Source organism: Budorcas taxicolor, chromosome 14, assembly GCF_023091745.1.
Source record: "Budorcas taxicolor isolate Tak-1 chromosome 14, Takin1.1, whole genome shotgun sequence".
Lineage (NCBI taxonomy): Eukaryota > Metazoa > Chordata > Mammalia > Artiodactyla > Bovidae > Budorcas > Budorcas taxicolor.
In genome coordinates this window covers 50,194,510-50,217,269 of record NC_068923.1, presented here as the reverse complement: position 1 = coordinate 50,217,269, position 22,760 = coordinate 50,194,510, and the positions used below count along the sequence as shown (strand labels likewise).

Here is a 22,760-nt window from a genome sequence, read left to right as displayed (position 1 = left end):
ACCTGTTATGTGGTAAGTTTCATTCGCCCCCCCCGCCCTCTCATATTTCACTGCTGCATAGTAAACAACAGGCCCACATTCTTGAACTCATACACTGAGTGAACTTTTAATTTGCTCAGGAGGTACAGTGAATTCAAACTGTCATCAAATCCTTTTCCCCAAAGTTAATTTGGAAAAAATATTTTTATAACAAAATCTTTAAAGTGCTTTGGAAACAAAGCTTTGTATGTTGACTTGATTTGAACCCTAAGCTACTTTTTATAGATTCCAGGAAGTTTCCCTGCCTTAAGGGACACTAATGGCGAATCTTAACCTTACTGGTTTAAAAATGTGATTAAACCATTAGATGAGGATTTATATCATCATTTTCTGTCAGATCCATATTATACCTGTGTGTGTGTGTATATATATATATGTATGTTTATCACAAAAGCAAAACTATTTTTACTTTATTAGCTTAGAATTAAACACTGCTTGATAGAACTTTTTTAAAAGTAGATAAATGGAAGGATGGAAGTTTTTCCATTGGGCAGATGGACTAATATTCCCCTACTCCCACCCCTCATACCTTGCCTCTGATAGAGTGTCTTACACATGGTTTTAATAATGGTTGGTTGTATTCAACTAGAAGAAAAATAATATTATAGTAATGTTATTTTGGTCTGTACATTGTAAGTCATTTCAGTTTAATTCATTTTGATTGTAATGTCAAAATTCCAGACAGAACATGGTATACTGAGATACATACATACATATATATATATGTATGTGTGTGTGTGTATGTATAACATTGGTTTTATAGAGACTATAATGTAGAAATAGAAGAATGTCAGACCAATCAAGTGGCAGATGAGGAAAATTCAGGTTGACAAAATTTTATTGGATTCAAATGAACTTGACTTATGCTGACCCTAGAGTCCTTTATGCATTATGAAAAGTTGGACAAAACAGATGAGTGTAGCATTTAGTTGTGAATTTTTCTTCTGGCTGTACTAATGTAGAGCACTCTGCAAAGCATTTCCTAGTATTCTTTTAAAGAATATTAATATAAAATACTAATTTAAATTAATAGAGTCTCCATAGATCTTCGAGTCCCAATAAGGTTTTAAATACTTGAATTGTGTTCTGCATAAGTTACGTGAATTTCTTCTTGAAAGCTAGAACCTTTGCAAAGGACCAGTTGCATCTGGCTCCCTCTTACTGGTGGCGTTCAGCAGCTTGCGTGTGTTCTGTTATAGGTGCACTACTGTGATAGACAGAGTGGCAAAGAGCATGTGACCTGTCTGACATTAGCCCCTGTGCAGATGACCTTCCATGCTATTGGAAGCTCCATTGAAGCCAGCCATGACCAGGTATAATGTGCCACTACCATTTTGCTGTGCTATGGCCCAGCTAAAACATCCCAGACCATCAAAGTGGAAGCTATGTGCACACATACAGCTTTGCTTACCCTAATATATCAGCCACTAGGGCCACTTACTAGACTTTTGAGAAATCAAAATTCTGTGTGTGTGTGTGTATGTGTTGGTAACCTGGTATCTATCTTAGGAGATGTAGATTATTTTAGACTTCTGGTTTGTGATGCATTATTAAATATACAATTCTCTTATAAGGAAGAAGTAATGGCCCTATGTTATTTTTATTTTTAATAATTACATATGGAAAGAAGGGTCAGCAACACAATATAGATAACACTGGAATCTCACTATGATAAACTCACTAAGATACGTATGACTTAGTTCTATTGAAGAGAGTTTCATGTTACAGAATATAAAATAACTGAGTAAACTTTTACAACCATCCATTTATTCTCATAGCTTGGGATATTATTAAAATGATGTTCCAGTGTTGTTTTTACATTTAAAAGTTTTAGTTCTGAAATAAAGCTAAAAATCTGAAAAGTGTATTTTCTGAAAAGACAAATGCCTTTGATTGTTTAGACAGCAGCTTGAGAATGCATCCTGTTTATAATACAAATTTTCAATTAAAATAATCATGAGATTAGACTAAACTAATGATCTAGGTCATAGAATTTCTAGTTTGGAGTCAAAATAAATAGACATATAGAGCTTACTGTATGACTAACCAGCTGTGCTTTTTAAATTAACCATTTTCATGCAGAACATTCATAACACACTTTCATATCCTTTTCTCCGTAAATTGCAGAATTTCTAATAGTCTTGCCTTACTCTTCTTTTCTAAGTAGTATCCTTGCATGAAAAGAATAAAAGAGCATAATAGTGTTATCTTCTCAAATACATGGTTTATTGTCTAGCCCAAACAAGACCTAAGAAAAACATTCCTAAGGGCATACCTTTCTAGTTCATGATGTCCCTGACATTATGGATTTCCAGTCATCATTTGCTTGGTGACAAGGCATTGTTGTGTTTTGGAAGGAGCAATAATCGAATTATAACTAATCTGAGTGTTAGTTACTAACCACAGCATACATAAGCTGCTACAGCCACCTGGGTGAATACTGTCGTCTCTTTGGGACTCTGTTTCCAGGGATGCTAAGTGAGGGAGTTGAGTTAGTTGAGTTGCAAGATTCATTCTAGTGCTGCCATTTTACAATGCTCTAAGTAGTCTTTGTGGTCTTGGTTGAATGAGCCCAGCCAGTTATTAACAGATAATAGCATGCCAGTCTGGGAAGCAGCTTAGAGGTCTCTCCAGTTGCTTCTCAGGGCTCAGCACTGATGTTAGCTCCAGCTGCAGAAGAGACTGCAGCAGGGCTCAGAGGCACAGGGTCTGACCTAGAAAATGGAATGTTTTGTATTTCCCTGTATAAAGCTGTAGCTGAGCTATATGTTGGGTGCCACAGAGGCAAGGTATGAATGGTAGACATGGTTCCTGCTCTTATGGAGCACACACTCCACTTCTTTCACCCCTCTGAATAATTTGCAAGAAGTCTATCTGCTGCTTATCCATCTCTATATATTCACTCATGCCAAAAAAACAAAGGGCAGCAGCAGCATGAGATATCCATCCTGCAAAGGTCTCTCCTTAGGCAAAGCAAATAAATAAAAGCATTCTCAGAACCCACACACTTGAGAAGAGCAGCTCACTGTTAGTAGAGGTAGCTTGAGTATTGGACTGGGAATGGAGACCAGAATCAAACCCAACATTGCTGTGAACTAGCTGTGGGACCTTGTCTCTTCACCTCTGGAATTTGGCTTCCTCAAGAGTCAAATAATGAGGCTGGTTCAGGCTTGTACCAAGTCCATATATGTGGATATATATACCAAGTGGCAGGGCTACAGTTAGCCCATAAGGCATTTTTACAAATTAGAAAAAAAAAAAAAAGAAAGAGACACCTCTCACTTGAAAAGCATGCAATAGGAAATTGTCATAATAGACAAATCCACAGAAACTACAGTGCAAATGCCCTCCTGATCATGATGTGTCATGCACAGCCTGCACAACTATACACAGTGGTCTTATTCTACATTTATCTGGAATGTTAGTTACTCAGTGGTAAGTAAATAAAGAGATTTTTATACTAAAGGAAATACAACTACATTACAAGTGACAAATTTACATGAAATTTTAAGATGGAAAAAAAAAAAGATTTCTAGGAGATACGTCAAATGGATGGGCAGATAGACAGATGCATAAATGGAGCTGTGACTAGAATGACCATCCTGTGTATCAAGCACTCTGCTTTGGTGGCCTCAGAGGTGCAAAGTGGGGGTGGGGTGTGATCAGTGCCCCTGCCTTGTGCTTGGGTAATTGGGCTCCTAGAGGAGAGCAGACACCGAGTAAACCTCTGCTCCACGTCTTCTGGCTTTTCTGCATTGTGTTGCCATTTCCTCATACCGAGGGTCTGTCTGAGCAAAAGTTACTCCCCTCACCATACCAAAAGCGTAGGCTCCAACTCATCAGGTGAAAAGATGGGCCACTGAATGCTTTTTCACCTATTTTGTTCTGTGTGTTGTATTTTTTTTTGGTAAATACTAGACAGCAGGAAAGTACTTTAAAGCAAGAAAAATTAGTAGTATTTAGTAAGTGTTTTCTATTCTTAATTCATCTGAACCACTGCAGTTGAGCAAGAGAATAAGTATTTGGGAAAAAAAAAAGAGTGTATGTAAAATTTTGCAGCAGTCCTTCCTAGGAAACTCAGATTGTTCTTATGTATATAGAAGATGAGGGTGAGAAATGGAAGACGTCTCTAGCCTTGACCCTTTACAGCTCTCCTCCTCCTCCTTCTTTTTTGGGTGTTGGAGCTCCAAGTATTTGTTTTAGATTGACACTGCCGGCATCATCAAGTATCTTAGTACAGACTTCGCTCACTGTGATACCTCATTTTTAAAAATTAAGTTCTATTGTAGTCTAGTTGATTTATAATGTTGTATTAGTTTCCACTGTGCAGAAAAATGAATCAGTTATACATATATCTGCTCTTAGATTCTATTCCCACATAGGTTATTACAGAATACCGAGTAGAGTTTACAGCTTGTCTCCTTAATAAAAATAAATGTAACTCTAGAAACCCAGTAAAGTGGAAACTGAATGTGTGGTATACCAGTGCATTCCCCTCTCTGTACCAAGAGTAACAGGATGGGGGACAGTAAGTGAAATTCTTTATCAAGGTCAATATAGATATGGAAAATAGTCAGGGAAGAGATTCAGTATCTATATGCTAGTGATATCCAATTGTACCAAACTCTTAATTCTCCCTTTCCCCTATCACAAACCTGCTCTTCCCTCTTGTTATCTTTTATCTCCTTTCACTTCTGTCCATCCTGGTAAGTGACCATCTACCTTGTCGCTCAGGCCACGCCCCTTGAAGCATCCTTGCCTCCTCTCTCCCCTTCACGTGCTACATCCAGTCCTAACTTGTCTTCCTCTAAATTACATCTCCAATCCGAACACTTTTCACCACCTCCAGCGTTACCATTCTAGTTTAAGTCATTAGCATTTTTAACCCAGACCACTACATAAGTCTCTCAACTGGCTGACCAAAATTATTTTTAAGATATTCAGATCATATTGCTCAGCTGCTCGAAAACTTCCATTGGCTTCTCATCGCACCTGTTGTAAACCCAAAACTTTGGTTATGGCCTCCCAAGTTCCTGCGTGATGTGGCCCCACTACCTCTCCAGTTTCAAATCCTGCCACTCTCCTTTTCACTCTGTCCCAGTCTCACTGGCCTTGTGGCCAGTTGCATCATAATACATGAAAGAAACTAGACTCAAAAGACTACGTTCTATAGATGTGATATATGTGATGTTCTGGAAAAGGCAAAACTATAGAGATAGAAAATACATTGATTGTTGCAGAGGATGGCGAGGGGTTGACCATATATCTTAATGGAGTTTTGGGGGGTGATTGAGATGTGCTGTATCTTGATTGTAGTGATAGAAACACGACTGTGTACATTTGTCAAATTCACAGGACTGTGCACTCAAAGGGGTAAATTTTACTATATGCAGAGTACACCTCAATAAACCTAACTTTAAAAAACCTCAGACTCATTATTTTATCAGTTACTCATGTGGTATTGATCCCAGGGAAACGTGGAAGGATGTCATCCCCTTTCCTATGTTCTTTGAGTGTTGGGTCCACCTTGGGAACGTGCTGTGTTTAATAGCTTGGGTTAGAGCTCCTCTGAATACCAGTGGTTGATTAAGGCCTCCTAGAATAATTATTAGTCTCTGAAAACTGGTCTTAGCCTGCCCCTATCTGACTTTAGGGAAAGGGTCTGTAGGCCAGTGTTTCCCACTTGGGAACTCTGAATTCTCATTCAGGGCGGAATCTGCCTGATGGTCCCCACCTGTTTGAGTGAGAATGTTCTACATGTGTTTGCCTTATTCACTGTAAGAAATGTGATATTATACATTCACATTAGTTCAGAATGTTTAATTGTCCAGAATATAAATATAGTTTAAATTTATAGGTGTTGAGTTTTGTTTTAGAAACATTTGTTAACAACTGTGTTGGAATCCTGCACTAGATACTGGAGCATCCAAAGATAAACTGCTTTAACAGTCCTTATAATAAGCTGCTGCTGCTGCTGCTGCTGCTTCAGTCGTGTCCAACTCTGTGTGACCCCAGAGATGGCAGCCCACCAGGCTCCCCTGTCCCTGGGATTCTCCAGGCAAGAACACTGGAGTGGGCTGACAGTTCCTTCTCCAATGCGGAAGAGTGAAAAGTGAAAGTGAAGTCGCTCAGTTGTGTCCAACTCTTAGTGACCCCATGGACTGCAGCTTACCAGGCTCTTCCACCCATGGGAGTTTCCAGGCAAGAGTACTGGAGTGGTTTGCCATTGCCTTCTCCATTATAATAAGCTAGGTAACTTATTACAGTCCTCTCTGGGCCAGTCATCTTGCAGAATTTAAAATTTATAGATCATATGGTGATTTCAAGGACCATCATCCTTATTCATAAGTCGAATTAAAAAAAAACACTTATTTGTTAAGATTGAGCTAGTGAGGATTTTGGTCAGTATTTTTCAGAATATCCTATTTGGAAATTAAATTTCTATTGTAGACTATATATTAGTAAAAGCAAAAATAATACTGCAGAAAGATTTTTGGAATATCCTGTCTTGGTATAACTCAGAAGATGCTGTCTGTCTTCTCTCCTGGCCTGATACCCTTTTGCATCTTTGTATATCATTCCAAGATGTTACTGAGTGCTTCTCCCTCTCTGTCTCTTTGAATTATGTCAGTCACCTTCTGTCGCAGCCTCAAAATCATAAACTTCCTTACTTGTCTGTATATTTTCTTTTTATTCATTTTCATTCAGACTCATTATTAATCTCACCAATTTCACAAATACTGGGTAAGCAAGATTAGTCAAAATACTGTAGCTTAATTTCTGGTTAACAGTGTTACCACTGCCTACCTTAATTTTTTCAGATTAGCTCTGAAACTCACCTGCTTTGTATAACTAAAAGAATGAGTTAATAAATCAACCACCTAATGAAGCACTAACTACCCAATGAAGTGTAACCTGTCTGCTTGTATTTGCTGTAAACTGACCTCTAGTCATTATCACTGAGATTACCTTGCAGAGCAAATGACAATGCATGTTTAACACATTACTTAGAATCTTAGAAATCAATGATTTTACAAAAGAAAAAGAACACAAGCCAAATTTATTTTCTTTTTTTAAAAAACTGAGGTGTGGTTTCAAGTGTACAACATAGTGATTCACGATTTTTAAAGGTTATACTCCATTTATTGTTTTTATGAAACATTTAGCTATATTCTCTGTTTTATACTATATATCCTTTTAGCTTATTTATTTTATGTATAATAGTTAGTACCTCCTCATCCCTTACCCCCAGCTTGCCTCTCCTCCCTTCCTGCTCCCCATGGGTTACCACTAGTTTGAACAATAACCAGATTTATATATAATGTGTTTACCGTGCACTAGATACTGTGCTAGACCCGACTTAGATTCTTTAATTCTTCGGACAACTTGATGAGGTAGAGACTGTACCATTGCTTACTTGTTTCACTTGCCATATTGCCTTTAAGGGTTTATGTCCAGGTTAGTAAAATCAAGTGTAGTTGTTCTCGATACGTGTGCTTTGACTAGAATTCAAGGCAGACTTCTCAACGAAAGGGCAACCATTAAACTGAGAATTTACAAATCTTAGGAGTATTTTCTTCTACTTTTGATTAAATCCTGTTCATAGTTCTTTTTCTGACTAATTACAGGTCTGTTCTTTTTCTGACTAATTACAGGTCTCTCTGAGTAATTGGGGCTTCCCTGATAGCCCAGTTGGTAAAGAATCCATGGTTGGGACGATGCCCTGGAGAGGGGAAAGGCTACCCACTCCATTATTCTGGCCTGGAGAGTTTCATGGACTGTATAATGCGTGGGGGTCCCAAAGAGTCGGACACGACTGAGCGACTTTCACACTCTCACACTCACTTGAGTAATTGTGTCATAATGCCTTACAGTTGTATAGTAATGTAAAATTTAAGAAAAGTACTTGACACATACTATCTAAGTATATGCTATCCCACCGATCAATACTATCACACTGTAGATTATAGGCTATGTACAGAATTTCATAGTGCTAGAGTCCTAAATGAAAATACATATACTTCCTTGCCCTTTAGTCTAATGGAGTGTATTAGCAAAGATGCTTTTGGCCACAACTAACAGAAAAACTGACTCATTTTGGCTTAAATAATAAAAAATCTTGTTATCTCACATAACAGGAAGTTCAGAGGAAGGGTGAACTCCAAGGTTGGTTGATAAAGCTGCTCAATGATATCAACAAGGGGTTTGGGTTTTACTTCATTTATAAACTCTGCCATCCTCTGCTTTATCCCCTGGGTCATGGAAAGATGGCCGCAGTGGTTCTCTGTGTCACTGGTTATATAGCCACATCTTAGGGAAAAAAAAATGAGTTCTGGTCTCCATCTGTCTCCTTTCTGGGGCAAAGATATCTGTAGCTGGAACTCCTCCTGCCATCTTTCCTTCCCAGCTCAGGCCTGGAGCTGCCCACATCTAAACTAGTCACTGGCAGGAGAAAAGAGATCCCTACTAGTTTAAATGCTTGAGATGAAAGGGTTATTGAGGAATCAACCACAAGGACTATTACATGAGGGATAAAATGCCACATAAATAATTTACAATTTTCTAGCTCAGTCGTGTCTGACTCTTTGCGACCCCATGGACTGTAGCCTACCAGGCTCCTCCCTCCATGGGATTTTCCAGGCAAGGGTACTGGAGTGGGTTGCCATTTCCTTCTCCAGGGGATCTTCCCCATCCAGGGATCGAACCCAGGTCTCCTGCATTCCAGGCAGATGCTTTAACCTCTGAGCCACCAGGGAGTCCTACAATTTTTTTTTTTCTAGTAGACCCACTTAAAAACTAAAAAGAAACTGATAAGTTTAATCTTCATAATATTTTATTTAACCCAATATATCTAAATTATCACTTTGACTTGTAATCAACTTTTTAAATTATTGAGATAGCTCATATTTTTTTACACATCCCATTTTGGACTAGCCTCTTTCAGGTGCTCAGTGTGTTAGAAAGGATGAACTCCAAGGGCACTGTCACGCGGTCCTTGCCTGTGTCTCCAGTCTCACCCTTGACCGTTCTCCATGTGCCTAACTTGTACTCACACTTTATGCCTTGGAATGTTTCTTCTCACATCTCTTGCTCTCTTGTATCTGTCTGTCTTTGCACAGTTTCCTCCACTGGGCCCATTTGCTCCTTGCTTATAAGAGAGATTTTGTTATGTCCATCAGATCCAGCCAACATGTCACTCCAGTCAATAAGCCTTCCCCAAATCTACTTTTTTTGAACACTTTTAACTGGAGGATAATCACTTCCCTGTTTCATACAGCAGTTTCCCACTCGCTATCTGTTTCATATCTGGTAATGTATATGTTCGGAGAAGGCAATGGCACCCCACTCCAGTACTCTTGCCTGGAAAATCTCATGGATGGAGCAGCCTGGTAGGCTGCAGGCAATGGGGTCGCTAAGAGTCGGACACGACTGAGCGACTTCACTTTCACTTTTCACTTTCCTGCATTGGAGAAGGAAATGGCAGCCCACTCCAGTGTTTTTGCCTAGAGAATCCCAGGGACGGGGGAGCCTGGTGGGCTGCCGTCTATGGGGTCGTACAGGGTCAGACACAACTGATGCGACTTAGCAGCAGCGGCAGTGGCCATGTATATGTTTCAATGCTACTCTCTCAGTTTGTCCCCCCCTCTCCTTCTGCCGCTTCCCTGGTGGCTCAGATGGTAAAGCGTCTGCCTGCAATGCAGGAGACCCAGGTTCAGTCCCTGTGTTGGGAAGATCTCCTGGAGAAGAAAATGGCAACCCACTCCAGTATTCTTGCCTAGAGAATCCCACGGATGGAGGAGCATGGTAGGCTACAGCCTATGGGGTCGCGAAGAGTCAGACACAACTGAGTGACTTCACTTTCACTCCTTCTGCCACTGTGTACAAAAGTCTGTTCTTTGTGTCTACATCTCTGTTCCTGCCCTACAAATAGGTTCATCAGTACCATTTTTATAGATTCTGTTATATATGTGTTAATATAATTTGTTTTTCTCTTTCTGATTTATTTCATTCTGTATAGCATACTTTAAGTTCATCCACCTCACTAGAACTGCCTCAAATACATTCCTTTTTATGTCCGAGTAATATTCCATTGTATATATGTACCACAACTTCTTTATCCATTTATCCGTTGATGGATATCTAGGTTGCTTCCATGTCCTGGCTATTGGAAATAGTGCTGCAGTGAACATTGTGGGTACATTGTCTTTTTCAGTTGTGATTTTCTCAGGGTATATGCCCAGTAGTGGGATTGCTCAGTCACGTGGTAGTTTTATTCCTAGTTTTTAAAGAAATCTCCATACTTTTCTCCATAGTGGTTGTATCCATTTATATTCCCACCAATAGTGCAAGAGGGTTCCCTTTTCTCCACATCCTCTCCAGCATTTATTGTTTATAGATTTTTTGATGATGGCCATTCTGACCAGTCTGAGGTAATATATCACTGTGGTTCTGATTTGCATTTCTCTAGTGATGAGAAATATTGAACATTTTTTCCTTGTGTGTTTGCCATCTGTATAGCTTCTTTGGAGAAACAAAACCTACTTTTTACATCATCCCACCGTTACATTGATGAAATGATTTTCCCGTTATTTTTTTCTGTATTAGTCTACCCCACTGAGCACTGAGGTCCAGGGTGGTGTCTTCTTTGCCTGAGTATTCTCTGTGACTTTGCTCTGGCGTGATAAAACTGATAGTGTTAGTTGCTCAGTCATGTCCAACTCTTTGTGGCCCCATGGACTGTAGCCCAGCAGGCTCCACTGTCCATGAAATTCTCCAGGCAAGAATACTGGAGTGGATAGCCATTCCCTTCTCCAGGGGATCTTCCCAGCCCAGGGTTCGAACCTGGGTCTCCCGCATTGGCAGGCAAATTCTTTACTGTCTGAGCCACCAGGGAAGCCCACCAGGCTCCTCTGCCCATGGGATTCTCCAGGCAAGAATACTGGAGTGGGCAGCCATTTTCTCCTCCAGGGGATCTTCCTCAGCCAGGGATCAAACCCAAATCTCTTGAGGCTGCTGCATTGCAGGCAGACTCTTTACCACTGAGCCACCGGGAAGCCCAGTTAGGAGGCACTCAATCCATATTTATAGCATGGAAATGAATTTCTGAGAAAATTTAGAATGACTTGGATTTGGTAGGATTCATTTGATACAACTGATGAGAGAAATAGAATGTTTGGCCCAGGTTGTTTCCTCTGGTGGTGGCTTTATAGGTATGTATTTTATGAAAGCATCTTGAGGCCCTCCAAATGTGACCTCAAAGTATCTAAATAATCTGAATACATGTAACTGTCTTTGGGAATCCATCATAGATCTCCATTAATTTCTTTACTGATCTATTTGTAGCTTTGAATTTCTCTAACCTGAGTACATCCTCTCAGTGTCTAGATTCCTTTTTTCAAGTTCCAACACTGCTTTCTGGTTCTAACATTTCACAATGTAATCTACACATCGGTAAGGCTTCTCAGGTGGCCCAGCGGTAAAGAATCCGCCTGCCAGTGCAGGAGACACAGGTCGATCCCTGGGTCAGAAAGATCTCCTGGGGAAGAAAACGGCAACCCCCTCCAGTGTTCTTGCCTGGAGAATCCTATAGACAGAGGAGCTGGGCGGGCTATAGTCCATGGGTCACATAGAGTTGGACACAACTAGTACAGGTGCCATTTAAGTCAATATTCACTGAATAGTGTCATGGAGGAGTGCATCCCTCTGAATATAAAGAAGCATGGACTTCAGAGGTTTGAGCCACAATTTCCCAAGACAAATAGGGCTTTGTATTACTATACAGGACACTTAAAGACTGACATTATGTGACAGCAGGCCTCACTGCATTGTCCTAGACATAGCTGCAATAGAGTTGTGGCAGTCTTTGTATTACATGGACTCAGTATAAGTTTTGAACTTCACTTTTTCACTTGCTCAGCTGTCAAACCACAGTGCTGAGGGCCATAGAGTTTTGAAAGAGAAGGTATAAACACTGCCATTGGCAGCTTCTAGGAGGTTCTGGAGCTGCCAAAATTCAACACGAAACTTGATTTTTGTTTATTTTTTATGAAATAGGATGCTGAGAGAGATACTAAAGAGACACATCAGTCTTAATGTTTGTTTTGGGAAAGTGCTTTCATATTTGTTGTTTTTGTATTTTAAGATATTTCTTTTATCTGAAACTTGCCCTGTGATTATAAGAATAAAATTTGTTCTGTTGGCTTTTCATTTGCAGTGTAAAAGTCCCATATGTTTTTTCTTTACGTTTTGTATGTCAGTAATTAGTCCAGTAGTTCGAATAGCATTTTTGTGTTTTTCCCTTCCTTTCTAAATTTTGTTTATTTCTTTTTAACTGGAGGGTAATTGTTTTACAGTGTTGTGTTGGTTTCTGCTCACATCAGCGTAAATCAGCGATAGGTATACATGTATCCTGTCTGTCTTGAGCCTTTCTCCTGCTTACCCAGTCCCACCCCTCTGGGTCGGCACAGAGCGCCAAACTGAGCTCCGTGTGCTCTTCAGCCGCTCCCCGCCAGCCCTCTGTTTACACGGGGCTGTGCGTGCGTGTCAGCGTCGCTCTGTCAGTCCATCCCCCCTCCCCTTTCCTCGCTGTGTCCACAACTTCCTTCTGGTTTTGTTTTTCAGCTGTTTGTTTCTAAATTGAGATATAATTGAAATATAACATCGTATTCGTTTTTGGTGGATATATGTACATATTGTGAAAAGATTGCCACAAGTTTAGTAAACATCCATCACCACCCATAGTTACATATTCAGTCATATCTTCAAAAAAACCTTTCAGGAGGGAAGGTTACCAGGCAAAGCTTCTTATCACTGGGTAGTTATTACTTAATGGACTAGAACGGGAATCAGGAAACTACAGCCCATGGGCCAAGTCCAGCCTACCAGCTGAACTGAGAATGACTTTTAGACTTTGAAATTTGGGGGGAAAAAATCAAAAGAAGATTAATATTTCATGAGATGGGGGCTTCCCTGGTGACTCAGATGGTAAAGAATCCACCTGCAATGCAGAAGACACAGGTTCAATCCTTGGGTTGGAAAGATCCCCTGGAGAAAGAAATGGTTACCAACTCCAGTATTCTTGCCTGGAGAATTTCATGGACAGAGGAGCTCGGCGGGCTACCGTGCATGGGGTCACAAAGAAACACGACTGAGCGACTAACACATTTGTACACACATTTCATGAGATAAGAAAACTACATAGAATTCTAATGTTGATAAGTTTTATTGGAATACAGCCGTGCCTACGTGTTCAGGCATTGTCTATGACCACTTTCACTACAACAACAGAAACGAGTAATTACAACAGAGACCTTTTGCCTACAACACCTGAAATACTTACTGTCCTCTCCTTTATAGAGTTTGTTGATCTAATCCCCGAACTAGAAGGAAGAAACATCAGGCATGCACTTTTTGAATTTTGTGTCAAATGTTACTCTAAACATGGTCATTCAGAGTTCATTTTCTTTCAGAAAGGTGTCATTTTACTGAAATTGTTGCCTATAATACAGTTAGATTTGGTTGTGAATTTTGGATTTATTTACAATAGAAAGCAGTTTAATTCACTAAGGGAAAAATAATTATCTTTATTCATCAGTATTCACTGAAGCCTTGAAAGAAAGTTTACTGATAGCAAAAGGTTACTTTTGTGTCATTTTTTGAAATCCCATTTAGAAATGCTTCTTAACTGAGTTTTGTGTGTAGGTTTTAAGTAATAGAGAATATTCTGTTGATTCCGTAATGATCTTTTGTCTCTTCATTTCAAATATATAACCAGTTTCCAGAATCAACAGCTACAGGGGAAGGTAGTGGGAAGATTGAATATTATACATTTTATAGCATGTGAAAGTCGCTCAGTCGTGTCTGACTCTCTGCAACCCCGCGGTCTGTATAGTCCACGGCCTTCTCCAGGCCAGAATTCTGAAGTGGGTAGCCTGTCCCTTCTCCAGGGAATCTTCCCAACCCAGGGATCGAACCCAGGTCTCCCGCATTGCAGGCAGATTCTTTAACAGCTGAACCACAAGGGAAGCCCACACATTTTATAACTGACTCAATTTTATTTATGCTTAGTACATCATGACCACGTTTCCAAGAGGTTATATATATCCTCATATTGGACACACAAGTGACTTATGAACTTAACCCATAAAATAATTTTGGACTATAGTCAAAACCCGCGAATTTACCTTATTGTTTTCCTTCTCTTTTTTTCTTGAAATGGTGGAAGCATGCTGAGTTACTTAAGTTGTATCCTACTCTTAGCGACCACATGGACTTTAGCCCACCAGGCTCCTCTGTCCATGAAATTCTCCAGGCAAGAATACTGGAGTGGGTTGCCATGCCCCCCTCCTCCAGGAGATCTTCGTGACCCAGGGATCAAACCCACATCTCTTAAGTCTCCCGCACTGACAAGCAGGTTCTTTACCACTAGGACCACCTGGGAAGCTCCCTATAGTGATGAATAACAACTGTTTTCATTAACAGAGAGTGTGAAATTTTAAGTTTTACAAAACATGACTTTTTCCAGTTGCACCAAGGAAAAATATATTTCAATGTGGTTATTTGCTCTGTACCTCACCTTACCTGTAGCTCAGTGTTTCACAACAGACTTATCTCTTTGAAGATAATTTCATGTTTATGATCTCATAGGAGACAAATAAGAGTTCAAAAGGTGTTGCCTAAAATTTTTCCCTAATAAGTTTTGTTCTGTTTTGGACCTGTATACATATTCCATTTCAATAGGTTCGTTAATTTTCAGTTCAGTATTCTAGTTTCAAATTATTTAAGTAGGAATTTAATATTCCAACTTTTCCTAGGGCTAGATGTTTCATGTTGATTTGAAGATTGTTGGAAAAATATCCTAAAAATCTTTCTGTTAACAGTTCTTACTGGTGAGTTATAACCAGATACATTATTGAGTCAGTAAATACCGCATGTGTATAATTGGCTAAATGGATATGAAAGTTATAATGGAGAACTGTTGCCTATATAGACCTTTTTAAAGTGACGATCAATAGAATATAGTTCCCTCGGTCACAAATTTGAGAGCATTATTGCCCACTAGAGGTCACTTTTATAACCTAAAGAGTATTACGTTCCTCGTAAACTCAAATTATGGTGTTGTGTATGATTTATTACACTATTTAAAACTGAAAAACAGTCACTTTCTCTCTCTTAGCAATGCACCTTCAATTAAGTCACGCCTCTCCCCATTTCCAAAACTCGTTTTTAAACAGGCAAGTCACTGGTTATTTTTCCTAATTCTCAATTTTATTCTGTCATCACTAACAGTTATTTGACCTGCTCTCTTTGTTTCTAAGTTGATAGCTAATGTCTCTCCACATATTTTTAAAATACTCTTTGGTTCATTGGTTTTTGTTTTTTTTTTTTTCGCATCCTCTGATGGGAGGAATGTAAAGACAGTTTTTAAACCCCCAAATGTTTAATGGGTTTGAAATTAAACAATAAGGGCCGACATAGTTACTTTAAAATGTCTCTGTTGCCCTTCATAGCCTGTACAGTAATGTGCTACCAGCAAACCTGGTACCTTTGGTAAGAAGCATCATCAGTCTAGCAAGACCCACACCTATAGCATTTCTCACTCTAACAGACTGTCAACTGATAGGCTTTGTAGCTGGCTCACCTAACCTCATATGCAGGTAGCACCTGCTTTTGCATAGCTTCTTGCCATAGTAGGAAGCCATTCCCTCTTCCCAGGGAATCTTCCCGACTCAGGGATCGAACCTGGGTCTCCTGCATTGCAAGAAGATTCTTTACAGTCTGAGCCACAGGAGGGATGAAACCCTAGTAGGAAGCACGTAGTAAGAGAATCTCCAGCTCAGGGACAGAGTTGTCTGGCTGCCAGTCTCCTTGTTGCTTACACATTTCTGCTTCCTAGACAACTGTTCATCACGATCTTTACCCAGTGTCTTTACTCTCTGCCTGGCTGAGCCTGCCTTACCTTGAACTCTGACTCCTGGTTACGTACATAGGGTCTGCCATGTTTGTCTTGGCCTGCTAGTCCTTTTGTACTCTGATCTTGTACCTCCTAACTGACCCTTGACATTGGCTTCTGACCCTTTCCTATTCTTGTCTGCATTGTGCATTTCAGAGACTTGCTGTTCTCATGTTGCGGTCCAAATCCAAAACTGTTCATGATCAATAGAAGTCCATCTTATGGATAATATAGTCTATATTCATTATAACATCCAGATTACCAGTTTACTTACTGGCAGAACTGATATTTAGTCTTTACTTCCTGATATAGTTGTACCAAGAGTTAAAGTATCTAAATACTTTCAGGCCACTTGGCCGATAGTTTCTGCTCCATGTTTCAGCCCTGTCATCATAGCCTCATGTCTAGGACCTCTGGGGTCTCCCCACAATCTAATCGAGCATTTTTGGGGCCAGCAAGAGTTTTCAGGTCTCTTTTTTGTTGTTTCTTTTGGTTGGTATCTGTACCACACTAATTATTAAATACTTTTAATATTTCTCTGCTTTCAGAGATATTTGCAAGAGTTAAGTTCTTCAAAGGAGTAGGAAGGTGGGGGAGATACCCTAACATGATCATTTTTCTTGAAAGATTTTTGAAAATGTCCATGGGAAATCAGAAGGCATTTTAGTATAACATTCAGCTGTCATGTACTGAGCACCAGCTGTGTTTCCACCACTGTTGTTTAGTCACCAAGTTGTGTCCCAACTCTTTTGCAACAAAGTAGGAAATTATTCTTTAGCATCTGGTACTCTACCACTGTACTAGATGCTAAAGAAGTATTTCATATTTTGTAAATAAGGAAAGCCCTCAAATTGAGTGCAGTTAAAAGTTAGAGACAGGGTATATGAGAGCTCTCTGTGCTCCATTTTGCTGTGAATTTAAAACTCCTCCAAAAAATAAAGTATTTAAAAGGTAAAAAGTTGGAGAAACAACAACACATATGCAGAAACAGTTGAGGATTGATTGCAAAGCGACATGATTTAGTGTCAAGAAATGTTTTAAAAATCCATATACCTATCTATCCATATATATATATATGAATTTTGAAGTTTGACTGTAGCTTATGGAAATGATCAAGAGCAGAATTTACCTGATTAAGCTTCTTTTAAGAGTTGATGGACTATGAAGTGAAAGACAAATTATAAGGGCTTTCCATATAGGGAAAACAACATGAAGGAAAGCAGAAGCATGGAAATTGGCGAGGAATACGTGGGTGAAGAAAAACTCAACTTGGTGGAAGCTCCAGGAATAAATGCTCCATAAGATCAAGACTGTTGAGTAAGTTCTTGACAGCTAGATTGAGCAGTATGAATTATATGTTCTTTGCATCAAAGAAGCACACTTCAGTCAGAAGCAAGGGATATTATTATACTGGTGCCTGTAAGGTTATTCTATTAGCCAGATGCAGAATTGACTGTGATGAACACTTCTGTCGTTGTAATTCAAGAATGAATGGGTGCTAATTACCTTGATGGGTGTGACTAAATACAGCATTGTAGAGAAAGAATCAGCAGACCTTGGTGACCAGCTGAGTACAGTGGAAAGAAACAGCAATTAAAAATAACATTTAAGGCAGGCTACCAATATGGCATAGTGAGAGCTGAGCAAATCTTCCAAAAAAACAGTAATAAACCTGGACTGAATTGTCAAAAACATCAACTTTAGGACTTGGAAATGGGTCAGAGGCATTCACCGAATTGAGAAATATTTACTGATGGAAAAAGTACTGAACTTCAGATGAGAAGGATAGAATTCTTCGGTGTTCTTGCCTGGAGCTGATCTCTTTCCCCACCTCTAGGCTCAGCCCACACATTAGTTCTGCCAAGGCAAAGCAGCCATGGAAATCAGCAGTTTCACTGGAGGAGTGGCCTTACTTGATTTAAGTGGAATGTGAAAAACCCATGCCAGTGGCATTGTGAATAACAGTAAGTATCTTGGTAGCAAACCAACAGGAAAAGCTAGCTAGCAGCTCAGTGAAACTGAGCTTATAGTCTTTGACCAATACACTAGCCAGAAATTTGTTAGAGAGACTTAGAAAATGATACAGTGATAAGGGGCTTCAGTAAACTCAACACAGCTGATCAAAAGACTTCATATGCATGCAGGAGAGACCAGAGAGGGCTCATGCTATCTACGCATCCCTGGCTGAGTGTACGTCCCTGATTCATCTACATATCCCTGCAGAGGAAATGTCAGAGGGCCTGGCAGCAAGTAGAGCCAAGGTAGACCTGAGACCTGCCTGATCTTTGAATGTAATCCCCAACCCAAACACAGATTCATTGTCAGAGAGTAGAAGCTTTGTTGGCTTAGGGTGTTTAAGTACAACCACTGTCCAGTCATTGACTGCCGCTAAGCTGTATAGACACAAGGGTTACCCCTAGGAGACTGGGTTTAAAAATAAAAAAGGAAAATAATTTTTTAAAAAACTGAGAAGAGACACAAGCAGGCACATGCTGTGAGGGAAATGGAGTCCACAGATTTAATCTAGGCAAATTAATAAACAAGAAAACCACAGCAACAGTCCCGGAGAGAAACATTAAAACCCAGAGTAACTAGAATGTATTATCTAAATTTCTAGTTTTCAATTAAAAATTACAAGATATACAAAGAAAGGAAAAGGTAACCAGTATTCCTTGGAAAAAAGCTGTGGGCCTAGATGTTGGACTCAGCAGACAGACTTCAAAGCTGCAGTAATAAATATGTTCCAGGAAGTGAAGGAAACCATGCTGAAAGAATTAAAGGAAAACATAGTGATAATGACTCAACAAATAGAGATTCTCAATAAAGAGATTTTTTAAAAAAAATAGAAATTCTAGAGGTAAAAAGTAATTGCTGAAATGAAAAATTTAGTAAAGGGATTGGTTTCAATAACAGATTTGAGATGGCAGAAAAAAAGAGTCCATAGGCTTCAAGATAGTTCAAAAGAAATAATCTAGTCTGAATAACAAAAAAAGGAATAAAAAAATTTAACAGAGCCTCATAAATTGTTTGACAACATCAAGCAACATATAAAAGGACTAAACACAATTATCAAGGTTGATTTAACATCAGCCTTGAAAATCAGTTGCTGTTCATATCAATAAAGGAGAAAAACCACATGATAATCTCTAGACAAAAAACATTTGACAAAATCCAACACCCATTTCTTTCCTTTTATTTAAAGAGTAAAACTCAAAGGTGTGAGTCATTTTTATTTAGCTTAACCAACACCCATTTCTGATTAAAAACTCTGAACAATCTAGGAACAGGAGGGAACTTCCTTAACTTGATAAAGGTCATCTACAAAAAAAAACTATAGCTAATGTCATCTTAATGGTGAAAGATTAAATATCGTACCTTTAAGTTTGGGAACAAAGCCTGCTTTCATCATTTCTACTCAACATTATTCTAGAGATTGTATCCAGTTCAATATGGAGAGAAGGAAAAAGAAAGAAAGAAAAAAAAAAGACGTGGTTTGGAAAGGAAGAAACAAAACTACCTTTATTTGCAGATGATATGGTCCTGTGTGTAGAAAACCCTAGGGAAAATACAACCAACCAACCAAACGAAAGCCCTATTAGGTCTTAAAACAAGTTCAGTAAAGTTACAGGATATAAATCAATATACAAAAGTCAATTTTATTCCTATATATGAGAAACAATCCAAAAATAAAATTTCCTGTGTCATTCATAATAGCATCAGATAGAAAATGCTTAGGAATCAATTTAACCAAAGAGATGTTGACTTCACACTATAAAACATTGCTGAGAGAAATTAAGGATCTAAGATGGCTCAGTGATAAAGAATCTTAGTGTCAAGCAGGAGATGCAGGTTCGATCTCTGAGTCAGGACAATCCTCTGGAGAAGAAATTGGCAACCCACTCCAGTATTCTTGCCTAGGAAATCCCACTGATGGAGGAACCTAGTGAGCTACAGTCCATGGGGTCACAACGAGTTGAACACGACTTAGCAACTAAACAGCAGCAGCAAATATTACATGAGAGGCATTCAGTTTTCATGGAATATAAGACATTATTGTTAAGTTGGAAATTCCCCAGGTTGACCTATAGATGCAATGCAATTGCTAACAAAATTCCAGCAGGCTTTTTTAAGTAGAAATTGATTGACTGATCCTAAAGTTTATATGGAAATGCAAAGAACTCAGAGTAGCTAAAACATTTTTGAAAAGGAAGAAAAAAAAACTGGAACACTTACACTACTGATTCACATTTAACTATAAAGCCACATTATTCAAGTTAGTGGCTTAAGGATAGGCATATAGATTAATGGAACAGAATCAAATGGAATAGTCCAGAAATGAGACTTTATAATTTATGTTCATTCAATTTCAACAAAAATGCCAAGGAAATTAAATGGAGGAAGGATAGTCTTTTCAACAAATGGTACTAGGAAAGTTAAATATCCATATTAAAAACAATACTTCAGATTCTTATCTCAGCCGTATATAAAAGTTAACTTGGAGAATAGACTTAAAGCCAAAAACTGTAAAACTTCAGAAAGAATCGTGGGAGAAACTTGCCTTGAGCTTGGGTTAGGCCAACACTTCTTAGATTCATCATCAAAAGCACAATCCAGGATTTCCCTGGTGGTCCAGTGGTTAAGAATCTGCCTGCCAGTGCAGGGTACATGGGTTTGATCCCTGGCCTGGGAAGATTTCCACATGCCGTGAGGCAACTAAGCCTGTGGGCCACGACTCTGAGCCCATGAGCCACAGCTGCTGAAGCCCGTGCACCCTGAGCCCGTGTTCTGAAACAGGAGAAGCCCACACACCGCCTCTATATAATAGAGAGTAATCTCTGCTTACCACAACTAATGAAAGGAGTCATACAGCAGTGAAGACCTAGCACAGTCAAAAACAAAAGCACAACCCATAATAGGAGAAATCGGTAAATTGGACTTTATCAAAACTTAAAACTTTTGTGCTTCAAAAGACACCATTAAGAAAATGAAAACACAAGCCACCAACTTGTGAAGAAAATATTAACAAATCATGTGGAAATATGAATTGTATCTCAGATATACAAAGAGCTCTTATAATGTAATAAGAAAGCAACTCAATTAAAATTATTAAATTATATGTATAGACAGTTCATCAAAGAAAATATACGACTGACTAATAAATTCCTGAGACTATACTCAGTGTCATTAGCCATTAGGGGAATATAAGACCGCAGTGAGATACCACTTCATATTCACTAAGATGATTTTGCTAAAAAAGGCAGGCAATAACAAGTACTGGCAAGGATAGGGAGAAACCAAAACCTTCACAGATTGCTGGTGGGAATAGAAAATTGAACAGCCACTTTGGAAGACAATTTGGCAATTTTTTAAAAAGTTAAACAAATTTACAATATGATCCGACAATTCCACTCCTACATCTGCCCCCGACCCTGCAACATATGTTTTCACAAAGATGTATATGTGAATATTCACAGCATCAGTGAGTATTCAAAATGGCCAAAAAAACTGGGAACAATCTGAATGCCCGCCAACTGAAGAAAGAATAAGCAAAATGTGATATAGCCATGTGGGCTTCCCAGATGGCTTAATGGTAAAGAATCCACCTGCCAGTGCAGGAGATGCAGGAGACATCAGTTCTGTCCCTAGTTGGGAAGATCCCTGGAATAGAAGATGGCAACCCAGTCCAGTATTCTTGCCTGGAAAATCCCATGTGGCATGTTTTTGAGGTTTGTCTTTGTTACAGTGTTCATTCTTTATTGCTAAATAGTATTCCATTGTCTGATTCTTTCTGACTCCATGGGTTGTGGGTCAAGAATCAGACCTGATACACATCGTAACAAAGACAAACCTCCAAAACATGCTACATTGAGAATTTCCTGGTGGTCCAGTGGCTAGGACTAGATTGTGGTGGTGTTTCTACAACTTTCTAAGTTTATTGAAACTGCTCACATGAGATGAACTTTGTGGTATATATAATTATATCTTAATTCGTGTTTGTTTTTTCATTGCTAAGTCATGTCTAACTGTTTTGCAACCTCATGGACTGTAGCCCCCCAGGCTCCTCTGTCCACGGGATTTCCCAGACAAGAATACTGGAGTGGGTTGCCATTTCCTTCTCTAGGGGATCTTCTCGACCCAGAAATTAAACCCATGTCTCCTGCACCTCCTGCACTGACAGATGGGATCTTTACCACTATGCCACCTGGAAGCCCCATCTTAATAAATGAGTTTAAAAAAAAACAACAAACCTTCGAAGCCTCAGAGACCAAGAGGATTAAAGTGCCGTTCATGATCATGGCAGTTTTGGCAAGCAATCACTTATTTGGGTCAGGAACTCTTGAAGCTCTCCAGAAGCCTCCATGGCAGTTGGGCTTGGGTTGGGGGGGGTTACCTTATCACCACATTCTTCCAGGTCTGAGACCCCACTAGTCTGCTGGTCCTCACCCCCTTAGTCCTTGCATGTACCTAAGCCTGAAAGCTTGAGCTGTGATAGTTTTCCAAACTCTGTCCTTTTATTTCCAGTTTTCTTTGTTTTAAACTTCCTATGTTCCTGACCTCAATTCCTGCTCATTTTTATTGCTCCACCAAACTCATGTTCATCATGTTTCCTCCCACCCTGCCCAGTAAACTGATCCTGACTGTTCCTTTTGCCTAATTTTTTTCATTAATTTTCACACACTTGAAAAAAAATTTTTTTCTGCCATTTTTAACCCCTGGTACTGCTGCCTAGCTCTGATTAAGCCTGCCACACTGGCTCTAAAGGAAAGCC

The 22,760-nt window shown here is 39.3% G+C and overlaps 1 protein-coding gene and 1 non-coding gene across 16 annotated transcripts in view; one reads left to right on the top strand and one right to left on the bottom strand.

Moving 5' to 3' along the window:
- Positions 1 to 22,760, top strand: part of STAU2 (staufen double-stranded RNA binding protein 2) — a 315,973-nt gene that overhangs the window by 186,273 nt on the left and 106,940 nt on the right. For 14 of the 15 annotated variants that reach the window (XM_052651501.1, XM_052651499.1, XM_052651497.1 and 11 more), the window contains one exon: positions 1,239 to 1,352. The exons of the other annotated variant lie outside the window; for it this stretch is intronic. In XM_052651501.1, the coding sequence (XP_052507461.1) occupies positions 1,239 to 1,352 (114 nt within the window). The remainder of the gene's footprint in view (positions 1 to 1,238; positions 1,353 to 22,760) is intronic. 15 annotated transcript variants of the gene reach the window in all.
- On the bottom strand, positions 8,724 to 8,795 carry TRNAS-GGA (transfer RNA serine (anticodon GGA)). Its single transcript has one exon. It is a non-coding gene; the product is annotated as a tRNA-Ser (tRNA).